General features: G+C 39.4%; 1 protein-coding gene across 1 annotated transcript in view; it reads right to left on the bottom strand.

Moving 5' to 3' along the window:
- LOC107710770 (PR domain zinc finger protein 16-like) overlaps positions 1 to 12310 on the bottom strand; it is a 90562-nt gene extending 78252 nt beyond the window's left edge. Inside the window, exon 1 of the mRNA XM_016515618.1 lies at positions 11813 to 12310. Within this exon, the coding sequence (XP_016371104.1) occupies positions 11813 to 11849 (37 nt within the window). The 5' untranslated portion in view covers positions 11850 to 12310. The remainder of the gene's footprint in view (positions 1 to 11812) is intronic.
- Between the last annotated feature and the right edge of the window lie 1054 nt (positions 12311 to 13364).

Raw genomic sequence — 13364 nt, 5'->3', positions numbered from 1 at the left:
TATATATATATATATATATATATATATTGTTTTATTTCCACTGAACATAAACAATCCATTCAGCAACAATTTAGTCCGTTCAATTAGACGCTATTTACACCGAAAGTGTTCTTGTCGTCTATCTGCAATATTTTATTTATTTAATTGCTGGTTCATGTATTCAAGCAAGTAGTTTCTGTTTTTCACTAATCATTTTTGGTATTAAAGGCACAATATGTAATATTTTTTTATTAAAATATCCAAAAACCACTAGAATAGTGTTATATATTTTGCTGGCTTGTGTACTTACATTATCCCAAATGTTTCAAAGAATGTTTAAATCCAGAGAAATAAGCAATTTTAACTCGTGACACGGTTAATTAAATTAAACAGAAAACTTTTTTTTAAATTTGGGGAAAACAACAACAACAATTTAAAGCAGTATTACACTTATTGTTTTTATGCTTAAACCCTTTTTCGTCTTTGACCCATGTATGTATGTATTTATTTATTTATTTGATAAAAATCAAATATCAAACTACAATGTCAAACTATTCACGTATTGTCACTGATTATAAGAATTTAAAAAATCTCAAACTGCCATTGATGAGTCAGGTTTATTGTCATCATTACAATCAAGTGTAAGCACAAAAATATATAGCCTCTGAAACCAAGAGAACAATGACAGACCAAGACTTCAAACGGTATACAATGAAAAAATTAATAAATGGAAAAAATACTGTAATATATATATATATATATACATGAAAATGATAGGAATTGTAAATAAAGTTTCAAACTGAACTAGGTCAGACCAAAAGGGTCAAAAGTTGCCTAAATATTTGTTTGAAAAGCCAGGTGTACTTCCTCCTCAAGCACGTGCGCTACACCTCTGAGTGCGCTTGACTCTGGCCTGCCCTCTGCAGAGCGTCCGAGCGGACCAAACAGAAGCGGGCAGGGAGCGGACTCCGTGTGTCTTTGTGTGGGGGAGTTAATGATTATCTCCCGGGTGGACGAGGACTGTGGCACGCTGCCAGTACAGTACAGGAACGTCCCCCCTCCCTTTGTAGACGCTTCTAATCTGGTGAAAGCCTCTCCCCTGAGACCATCCAATGATAATGTCATAGACACAGAGGGTATAATAGAGCAATTTGTTTACCTTCCAAAGCCTTGATCTCTCTCAAGCCTGCCTTTCTCTATCTCTCTTGCTCTTTCACGCGGAGCTCTGTACTGCTGGAGTGGGATGAGAACATATTGATCGGTGCTCGGGTTTCAATAGAGCACCGCAAATTAAACTCAATGGAAAACAAATTTGTTTCAGGATTGTCACTCTGTTGTTGACCTAAGACGTCCGAACTGAGATCCACTTAAGGGAATATTTCACCCCAAAATGAGAATTCTTTTAGGACTTACTCAGCCTCACGTTGTTTCAAACATGTAGGAATTCATGTGTGATTTAGAATATTATTTCCTTTAAAAAACAGTCCCTACTGCCCTGTCGTCCTATATAGATAAAAAGCCAATTAAATAAATAATATTCATAATAATTAATTATATGACATGATATTTTCTTTTTCCTGAATATGGTAGTTAATGTTATTGTGTTAGACTATAACTTACTGACTTTGCTCGCACAGGGTAAAACAACCCCCCACCCTCCCCACCAAAAAAAAAGGATAATTTTTGTAATTTTTTAGACAATTAAAAAATGACTGGCCTAAAAAATTGCTATATTATGACCAAATCCTGGATTCAATCTTTTGTGTTTTCTTTCAATTAATACAGGTTTTTATTTATTTTTGGATCTCATTGATCATAGGCCTCATTATGCACATCTGAGCTTATGTTTTTGAGTGAACGGTTGCCAAAATTATATACAAATAATGCTTAATTTTCACTCACAAAAGGATGTGCACAAGCTCAGCTCAATGGGGCCTATGATCAACCAGTTCTACGACCGGAAGCAGCGGAAGCGCTCGACTGTGTCATAATAAAAGCTCCGCTGCTTTTGAGCCATGTGTCGCGCTCGTTCAGTGGCCTCGTTTTGCTTCGGCGGCTTTCAGCCTCACCCTGCTTCATTCTACTATGTTAATAAATCATTAGCTCATCCATGAACATGATTTCTGCCCGAGTCCCGTCGGATTGCATCGGCTGTGAAGACCACAACTCCCATGATTCCACACTCAGTCACTGCGTCATCAAACTACGACTTTGTCTATTTGTTTATTTTGAATACGCGCCCTCTAGCGGCGAAAATTACATATTGTGCCTTTAATCACGATACAAAACTTTATTAAATATATTTGACTGTTACAGGTTATTATATGCAGTTCGTGGACTGCAGCATTTTTCTCTTGTTGTCGCCATGTACAGAACAGGTGCGACTTAAGTCACGTGATCCATAACAAACCGAAACAGATCCGACGTGTCAACTAGCGGTCCTGCGCTAACTGACTAGTCTGCGCAACCCCTACCTTCACAAGTCTCCAAACCGAACAGCGGCGGACTTGATACAAACTCGCACCAACTCTCTTCAATCCCGTCAACACCGTCGCCCCCACCAGTGCTCATTCCTGCTCTCATCTGCTTTTCAACAAGAGCAGTTTGTCAGGGTCAGAAAGCAATTCAAAACCTCTATTAATGAGTGAGAGAGAGAAAAGTGTGGTACGTGGAGGAGGAGGAGGAGGAAGAGAGGGTGGGGTGCCTGCCATCAAAGCCGACAAGAAAAGAAGGCCAGGTGGTTGTGGGAATCTCGGCTCTTTTAGCAGAGATGGAATCTTCAGCGTAATTAACAGGCTGGAATCGGGGCCTTCTGAAGCCAGGAGGACAACCCTTCAGAGGGGACATTTTGCACTTTTACAAGAGCCGCTGAGGGACGGGGAGAAAGGAGAGGAAAAGGGAAACTATGGCATCTTTTATTGCCGAGACAAAGCGCCGCATCCTTTCAAAGGCCTGTGCTGGAGCTTCCAGAGCAGAAGAAGAGCGAGTGAAATAAAGAAGAAGAAAAACACAAGAGAGAGAAGGGGGTAGGAGCTGAAGAAGTGGACAGCAGTCGGAAAAGGGGCACCGGTGCCAACATGCGGTTCACAGAGAGAAAAGGGCCGGGGGAAGTAGCCGAGAGGGTGAGGGGGCGAGGAGGGCCTGACATGCGGCCAACTTGTGGACCCTCCCAGAATTCAACAGCTCCTCTCATTAACATTATTGCACAGAACCAGCAACAGGCCTATATAGTTATTGTTACAGTTATCTGGGTTGCACTTTATTTTACGGTATGTGTACTTACAGTGTACTTACCCAAGAAAGTACCAGGTATAGGTAACTACATGGGTTAAGGTTAGGTTTAGGGGTAAGTTCAGGATAAGTACCTAGTTCTTACCCAGTTATTGTAGTTGCTATAATAAGTACATAGTTGGTATATGCGGAGCAAGACTGTAAAATACAATACATATCAATGGTGTGAACAGGCCTTAACAGTATATTATGTCAAGTGTGTAAGTCCTATATGCTAACAGACATTTCTGAGGATAAGAAAACAATTGCCAAAGTTGTTCCAAATGTTAAGCCTGTTTTCTTGTAGCTCAGTTTCGGGGAGTACAAGTAGCAATGCTACTAATAACTCAGAATGGCATTTCCAGTTAAAAGCTACTTGTTTACAATAAGTATCGGTGTAGCTTGATAAAATCACACTGCATTGCATACACAAATATGCAATGTCCTTCTTTTATATTAAGCATTTAGAATGCCTGATTCATTTCAGATGGTTCATTTCAATATACCAGTTCCAAAAAAAAAGGTCTTCTTTTATGTTTAAATAGCCTATACAAAATAATATTACCATATTAAGTTAAATGCTGCTGCTGCTGCTGCTGCTGCTGTGTATAAATGATGGTGTTTTCTTGTTTTATTGGTGGTTTTTAATGTAGACCGTAGTTGAATTGCTATTTAAGGCTTCAAAAGTAAACAACTTTAAATTATGAGTAGCTTCATAAAATACAGTTCCTCAACTCACAGTTCAAATTGTTTCAGAAGAAAGCGTAACTTTTAAACATTTGATGTACAATCAGCTGAAGCCACGCTTGCCTCTGACTGACAAAAAGCCATATTCAGGTTTCCATTTCATTTGTTGGGACGCTTCAGACTCCAGTGTCAGATGGCTGACAGAGGCGGTGAAATATCCAGGGGTCAGATGCACGGCTGATAGCCTGACTGCCAGAGATGGGGCGTCTGCCCAGCACAAAATGCCATTTGTTGTCCATCACTCAGACACTGCGAGTTTAGCGCCGGCGCTGCGCTGAAAGGCACATTCACACAAGCTCACACACTGGATGTTTTTGCAATTCAATATTTTCACACACAGCCTCATCATTACGCTGGAACCGGAGCCTCGCCGGAGAGAGCCAGCGCTTTCACGGACAGGCAAATAGCAGTTCTAGATTGAAGTTAATAGCCCATCTTGAAATGTTTTGCTGACTCCCTAAAAACCCCTTCTCAGCATTTCACTAACAATCTGATGACGGCTTTAGTTTTTTTTCTATTGACCGAAGAGAAAACACCCATATGCCACACGCATTAGATCTAGAAGCCTACCGAAAGGTGAGTTCTTCAGAAATATTGTCCTGCATAAAGGTTTTAAAAAAAAAATATATATATATATATATATATAGGATAATTTAATGAACGATTATTTATTTTAGGATAATTTATTGAATGAAGATTAATGAGCATGAAATTTACATGAAGTGCAAGAAAGTGGTCAAGGTTAGTGTGTGTTTGTTTATGTGCGTGTGTGTGTGTGTGTGTGTGTGTGTGTGTGTGTGCCAGTAATGATTTGTTTAGGATGTCGGCCTTAAAGTGGTTGAAGAAAACGGTGGCAGCTTGAGGTTTTATATATTTTTCCAGTAAGCCGCACTGTAGTTAATGAAATTTAACACACCAATAGTGCCGCCTCTCCCTCGAGAGCGAGAGCTTCATAATCAGCGTGCCAACACTCTCATTTTTTATGAAAACAAATTGCAGCCAGGGAGATGGACTAATTGTGTTGCGACACAGAGCAAAGAGAAACAACCATTCAGGTAATTAAGCCAATTTTCAGGGACAAAAATAGTTGAAGGGGCAGTAAGCAAGAGCATTCATCTGGTACACGCCACCCCTCGCACATGCGTACAAAGAAAGTTAAGCATTAAGCAAATATAGGCTGAGAAAGTCACTGGATAATGATGGTTCAATTACAGTGAATCCCAGCATACCGCACCGTCCAATTATGAGAAATAATGATGGGCTGTGGAAACATGAAAGACGTTTTTATCAAAGCAAATCTAAGCACTCTATCTCTAAGGTATAAAACGACTCTACAACTGCCATTACAGCACGTCATACCATCATAATGAGACAGAGCTGCCCATCTTCCCCCGTAATGACAAAAGATGGAGGACAGAAGATGAGTTCAAAAGATAAATGTGGAGGCCGGGCCCTTTGAACGGTAATGCTCGGCTCGAGTGGCCCACTGGGGAATGACATCCACTCTCTTATCGCCAAAGGATGCAACATCAAGGTCTGGCCAAACAGCCCTCGGTAGCCGTGCTGATGCATGGGAACTTCAGCGGGGAATTACGTTTGGGTATGTCCTCATTCAAAGGGTGAGCAACTGCCACTCTAAACATCCCGAAAACTGCCAAAAGCACCAGCCTAGCCTGCTTGGTATAAGAAATGTGTTCACTTCCAGGGGAGAATTATGTTGCTGCATGCTACAAGGAGAAAAAAAAAAAGAGGAATTTCCCTCCATTTCAGTGCACATAAATAGACCCCAAAAATGATAACCCCTTGTTGTTTTTATATAACAAGCAAACACAGTCGTGAGGAATTCTTCGACTTCGAGCTCAGCTTTTCCTGAATGTGGACCGTCCATTACGATATTAATTTGGCTCGCCGTTGAAACGCAGCACAGCTGGGTGCCTCGAAATGCTGGATGGAATCTTTCCTGGTGCTTCTTTATGGGCAGGAGTTACGACAAGACGTGTTACGGCCTAAAATTAGCAACCCTGAACACATGATGCAGGGTTAATTATTTCCCACACTTCTTCCCGGTGGGTATACAAAGCTACTTTTTCCTTGTACAGTATCGACCAGCTTTCGGAGGTCATAATGTAAAAGAAGTTTCCTTGTGTATGTTTTTTTTAGCCAGAAAAGCTGCAGAGCTGAGACCAGCGCTTATATGAGAGAGTACTGTATGTTGTGCAGTGGATGCTGATCCCAGATTACTTCAGAAAAGGTTATTCTGAGAATGTCTTGATTGTATGTGTTCATGTTGTCAAACTGCACATGCAAAAACTGTTTTTTTTTTGCTTTTTTTCAGATGTCAGTTCCCCAAGGCTGTTCCTGTCACTTCTTAAAACCTTTTACTAAATGTTTTTGAGTATTTTATGATTGTCAAAGTCTGATTTGCCATTGAAAAAAACAAACAAAAAAAAAACTGTCCTTTAATCTAAACTGTCCATTACATATGTGACCCTGGACCACAAAACCAGTCATAAGGGTCAAATTTTTGAAATTGAGATTTATACATCATCTGAAAGCTGAATAAATAAGCTTTCCATTGATGCTTGGTGTGTTAGGATAGGACAATATTTGGCCGAGATACAACTATTTGAAAATCTGGAATCTGAGGGTGCAAAAAAATCTAAATATTGAGAAAATCGCCGAGAAAGTTCTTAGCAATGCATATTACTAATTAAAAATTAAGTTTTGATATTTTTACGTTAAGACATTTACAAAATATCTTCATGGAACATGATCTTTACTTAATATCCTAATGATTTTTGGCATAAAAGAAAAATCGATAATTTTGACCTATGTAATATTTTTTTGGCTATTGCTACAAATATACCCCAGCGACTTAAGACTGGTTTTGTGATCCAGGATCACATATATAACAGAAATTGTATTGTTATTTAAAACGAATAACCTTCAATATGACATTGTTTGACAAAACACTGTGTCAAGAAACAACCCAACAAAATGTATATAACCCAGCTATCTGGGTCAAAATAACTCATGTTTATTCAGCACTGGGTTGCCAAATAACCCAGCATTTTTAGAGTGTACATTTACTGTATTAAAATCGAGACTTAAATAAATAAATAAATTTGTAGATTTTTTTATTTGGTTTTACATGCTTTTAGATGCATTTCATAATTATTATAATTTAAAAAATTATATAAAATATAATAATTGCAAACAGGCTAAATCGTATATCTCAATACAAAAGTAAGTGCAAATACTTTCACCAATTTAATTATTCAAAATAAACGATTACTTTAGAGTTCAGTGGCAGCTATAAGACAACACTCTAAGCAAGAAAGAATAATGAGCTACAATTCAATCAAACACCTTAAAAAAAACAGCAGTGCGTCCGCTTCTACAGCCAAGGAGTTGCAGACAGCCTGGGCTGTAACATGATAAGCACGTCTCTCTCGCAGACATGGCTTTAACAGCTCTGTAATGGCTGTCTTTCCCCTACTGCACGCTGCACCCTGCTCTGCTCCACAGCATGGGGGCCTCTTCTTATATATCCGCTGTTTCTTAAAAAACTTTGAGAAACAAATAAAATGCATTATGCTGGTAGGAAAAACAGTAAGACACTAAAGTCATCTTTAAGGTATGCACATGACTGCCAAAGCATAGTCAAAAAAAAGTTCCTACAATTGGGTGAACGAAAAAGGAAAAAGAAAAAAAAAAAGGGTGTGCAGTTCTAATGCGGCAGAGAACAGCTGAAACAGTGTTTAGACACACAAGGCCCTCCCATGCGCGAGTCACTATGATGTCATAAAGAGGTGCCACAAGCGAACAATAACAGTGCAGTACAGTGCAAAGAATAGTAGAATGAATGGCGTGTGACAAATGTGAGCAAGGTTGAGTTCGAGCTGCCTCACCTTTGGGAAGCACAGGGCGATTGGGCTCAGGTGGGCAGATGGGAAACTGTGCCAGCTCTGCCTGCGCTCCATAAGCCACCCATCAACCTTTCCTCTCGCTCAAGATTGGGGTTAACTAAGCAGGCCGTCTGGTCAAAGGCTGTCCTACAGGCTCCCGTTGAGGACGGAAATGTGTGCATGCATTCTGTGCACATGCCAAGATTGCAACAATATCAAATACAAATTCAAACTGGTTTCAAAATGGTTAATGTCAGTCCGTCAGCGTTGAAATAAAGAAATGCTCACCTGTGTGTGTGTGTGTGTGTGTGTGTGTGTGTGTGTGTGTGTGTCATGCACTGCACACACAGCCATTAAATGATTTTCTCACCGTTCTTCCAGTCTAACCAGCACTTTTAACAAGAACTTCTTATCAAAGACAAACGTACATCTCATAGATAATGTGTGAGGAGTTATACGTCTCTAATGGCTCACGCACCATTAGTCTGTTCACCAGCTCTCATGTGTGAAAGCATATTGTGCACATACACATTCAACTAGCTTGCAGCTAAATGTCAGCCATTTTGCCTGTAAAAGCCCAGTTTTGAGTGCTGACAGGCTGTGTCTTCTAGCAAGACATCACACACAGCTTCCATTGTTGCTTTACACAGCGTTATAGCTTGATTTTATTACTTGTGTCAAAACAACATAAGCTGCGCAACAACTTTTTGATTCGTTATCCATTGCTATTTTATTTCTATGCGCAACTATTTGTCGCTCTTCAAAGACAGCATCATAATGTAAACAGGGAAAGTTAAAGCCCACGTTTAAGTGAAAGAGGGGGAAAAAAAGAATTTGACAAAACCTTGCCCTCCAGTGAAGTAAAGAACCTGTGTGAATACATAAATGTGTATCCTTAAAAAAAAAATGCATATTTTTAAAAGACATCTCTGTGGCAGTTTATATCTGTCACTTCACTGTATATTCGAAATTATTAATTATGAGTGTTCGGACGCATTTTTTTTTCAGTGACGTCATTTACTGTATGCATGTATATGTTGTCACGCAGCGCATATACTGCGTAAACCAGAAAAAAAAATGTCCTTCGACGCGTTTTTTTTATTTTTTATTTTTTTTTTGTGACAGAGCCAGGACTCATTTCAGTTTGTCATTGATTAGACACGCCACCCCAACTTGATTCAAAATAATTAATTGTTTCCAGTAATATTATACATGCATAACACAAATTGCACGCTCTTTTTTTTCTATAGAATTGTGCTTTCAGATTTAAAATATGACTATGATATTAAAATTGCAAAACGGTTAGAGAGAGAGAGAGAGAGAGGAGGGAGGCTGTATTAGGCGAACGCATGCTTACCTGGCGCCTGAACAAACGATTTCTCTCTGAAACTCAACTTAAACTATCGCATGATAATATATCAAAGACAGAGCTTGCACTAAGTGACTCGGTGGTTATATAAATAAGCCACAGAATATTAATTCTCAACCAGAAAGCATTAAACGCTCGTCGAAAAATGAACGAAAGGCCTAAGATTATGAATCAAGCTCTTGTAACTACCTGCGTTTATGGCCACTTGATTCGTTCACTAACAGCAGATGATCCAGCCGCCAGATGCTGGTTTGTGCTTTACTTGCAATATTTGATAATATTGTTTAATTGAACACAATTATGGTTATGATATTTGACTGCATTGAGGTATGAAAAATAATTAAAAGCAGTGACCGACGGTGTCTCATAAAAAAAGTTATCATATTTAAGACGCTTCTCGGCCATACCTGCCATTTCTTTGGGAATTACGATACGGCAAACTGTTGAGTTGAGAGAAAAATACAAATAAAAATAATTTGCAATGTGCTGGTGTTGCATAATTTGCGTTTTTAAAACAGTTTCGACATATTTTAAGAATAATATAAAAAACATATACCATGTATAATTTTAAAGAATCATTTTAATTATGCTTTTTTTTCTATATAATAATAATAGTACACAAATTGTCACATCCTCTGCATCCTCTGTCCATCATTTAAATTCAAATGAATGCAGATAAATATAAAAGAGTATTATATCTCCATGCATTCTCGAGAAACTGAATTTATACGAACACGGGAAGCCGTAGCTTCTAATAAACATCTTAACTCAATGATATCGCAGACAGATTGAATGCAGTCATAAAGTAAATCAGTCGAATGTGAATCTGGAAGAGCAGAACACTGACTGATCAAAGCAACGAGATGAACCACGGTATACACGAAATAAGGAAAAGTATAGACTACGCTATCAGTCGTTTTTAATGAGCGCTTGTGTTTTAAAGATTGTGATCAGGCCTTTCACACTCCTTTAGCACAAAAACGAAACTCTGATCTCTCAGGGGAGTACACGATGAATGCATTTAAATGTAAATAAAAGAACGTCTGATATAGATGGTTTGTATGTTCAAGAGAGCTGTCGTGTCATTATACTGACCTCCAACACAAACCCGAATTAATCTTGAACCACCGACAACAAAACACGAAAAAAAAAAAAAAAAACGACAAGTCATCGCAAAACACGTCTCGTGCGTTCCAGACGTTTTGAGAGAAAATACCGAGGCCTACATTTCTGTCCCAAAACAAACTAAGTAGGCTGTACGTTCTCCCGGCAATCTGAATCAACAGGTCACGGGCCCACGCGTGCTTTCCTACATATATTCAAACACTAAAATGTCTTAATATTTGAATACATGTCGCATCTTATATATGGCCATTGAAACCTATAGATTGAGCATTATCAAAACTGTGCACGGTTGCATCTGTTTCACATGCCACTTGTTCAGTTAAAAAGAAATTAATTTTGATAAATCGTTTTTTTGTCTGGAAGGAGATATTAAAACATTGTATCGATTGTATACATTGTATTGTATGTTGTGCACGATATTTACTTCGTTGTAATTGTCCGTGAATACTGAAATGATCATGCAGCGATTTAATACATAACCATAAAAAAGAAGCCTTTTTTCTAATGAATCGCACGAGCGATGACTGTGCCCACACTGCAGTGAATATTCGCATGCAAAAATTTCACGGGCACTTAATATAAGAAAATAGTTTGAGTGCAAAATCCTACCTATCACAAACAAGTCATACAAATGAAAGCCTAACGAACAATAAGCAAAGACATCATGCAGAGTCCAGAGGAGATTTACACACTTTCCCTCGCCTTTGAAAGAGTAAAGAAAATAGCTGACTCTATTTTCCTCAACATGACATGTATGCATTATTGATTTGCCATTCGCAGATGAAGCCGCATACCGAGCCGCAACAGACCCCAGAGGACAAATGCAAGCTCCTAATTTAAGATTATCGGAAGAATTGTCCGTTTTGTTGGATATTCCGTCTTCTATGGCATCCAGCGGACAGGCAGGAAGCTCTGGAGATCTCCACACTCCCTCTCTGTGCGTCCTGGGGTCCATGAGCAGTGCTAGAGCGCCCACTATTTCAACAAGAAGGAATATGATTTCACAAGACCTGCAACCACTCAATAAAAAAAAGTTACTATCCCTTTCGACAACTCTTCGCTAACTTTCGTGTAACAATTCTCTACGGTTTCTCGACTTCGCTAAAACGAGAGAGTGAAACAACGCGGCGTGGAAACGCGCTCCTGACCATTTGAGCCAAAGCACCATCAACACATACAAGAAACTTCTGAACAAGCACACCGCGGCAGCATCTGGTCTAAAGGGTGGACGCCGCGGATCACGGAGACTTTTTGAGCGATTTCAGTGCAACTGAGAGCTGAAAAACAAACGCACCGGACAAAGACGCGCTCGCAGTAGGAACTGATCAATGAAAATGACACTTTGGTGATGTGCGCGAGGGTTCAAAGTACCGCGCGGCCGCTCGGGAGCGAAAGAAGCGCAATAAGGACCTACTTTTGGCCAGTTTTCTCGCCCTCGCCTTGGATCTCATCTCGTCGGCTTGTAGATTCCTCGCGTCCTCCTTGAGCTCAGAAGCAGCAGCAGCGCTATCTTCATCTCACGAGCATTGTCAGTTTGGACACCTTCGCACATGCGCACAGGCCATTCAATCTGACACCCTCGTCAGGGCCAAAAAACTTTCCAATGTATTCATCATCATCACTTTTTGTCCTATCGTGTCTCCTTTAGATCACTTATCTCTTTCCCTCCTCCTCCACTCGCTCCGCAACATCTCGGATCTCCCCCCACCTCCCCTTCTCGAGCTCTTGAAGAGGAATAAGTGCTATTTTTCAGGGACCTGCGGAATCCGGTGCGACACTGGACATTGGATCCTGGATGGGGTCAAGGTCGCAGCCCTCATACGCAAGGTGATCACGAGCATTTCATACACTCCAACAATAAGCAACTATTTTAAAGCGTGAAAACGTATTGTTCCAAAATATGCAATTATGTGAAACGTATTCCTTTACTAAATAAATTATTATTATTATTGTTATTATTATTATGATTATGATTATGATTATTATTATTCATGTTGGTCACACCTTAATTTTTTTTTTTTTTTCTGAGCATATTACTTTTTTTTTAAACTGCTATTGCATTTTATTGTGAAAGTCTCTGTACCTGACGTGAGAACACTGGTGAGTGCCTTATATTTCTAGACAGACAGATAGAAAGATATAGATAGATAGATAGATAGATAGATAGATAGATAGAAAGAAAGAAAGAAAAAAACTATTAACATTATTAATTTAGGTGAACTCTATAAATAGGTAAAAGGTGTGTTCAGTTTCAATGTTGCTATTGAGAGCCACCCGAGTCAGCGCGCGCTACACTCCAGACGGCCAGGAGCTCCCGTGTGAGTGCATGTGTGTGTGAGAGCGAGAGAGAGAGAGAGAGAGAGAGTGTGTGTGTGTGTGTGTGTGCGTGTGTGTGAGGAGAAAAGAGTAGAAATACTGTATGTATGAGTGCATGCGTGGGATCCGCAGCGAGAGGGTATGCATATAAACTCTCTCTTGAAACTATGCACTTTGGGTCTTAGCTCTAGATTAGGTTTTGTACATCAGTATTGGGTAGGATATACGAATTCTTGGCAGTTTATGTGCAGGTAAAGCAAGCAGGGAACGGCAAGGCAACCGATTCGCTCATGTAAGTACATGATTCTGTTGAATTATTTGTTGGACGTGTAACAAAGTATATAGGTTACTCTGTACATCTAAACTGCAGTCATGTTTGCATGTGCACAATCATCGCAATTTAATGGGCATTGTAAGGCTGTAGGCGTGCTGTCAGAATCAAGCCTCAGCAGTGCAATAGCAACATCCGCAGTTATTTTCTGCATTTGGCATGTAATATCGGTCCTGTTGGACACCTCAAAAGATAGCAAGTTAATATGATGCGGAAAGATACTGTCAGAAATTAGAAGGATAGCGTTTCTTGCTGACTCAACTAGTAAACATTTATTTATTTATTTATTTGTTTGTTTGTTTGTTTATTTATTTAAATT

The sequence above is a fragment of the Sinocyclocheilus rhinocerous genome, unplaced genomic scaffold, assembly GCF_001515625.1.
Source record: "Sinocyclocheilus rhinocerous isolate Xijiao unplaced genomic scaffold, SAMN03320098_v1.1 scaffold1048, whole genome shotgun sequence".
Taxonomy (NCBI): Eukaryota; Metazoa; Chordata; class Actinopteri; order Cypriniformes; family Cyprinidae; genus Sinocyclocheilus; species Sinocyclocheilus rhinocerous.
The sequence above is the reverse complement of the archived record's forward strand: the minus strand, read 5'-3'. Positions and strand labels throughout refer to the sequence as shown.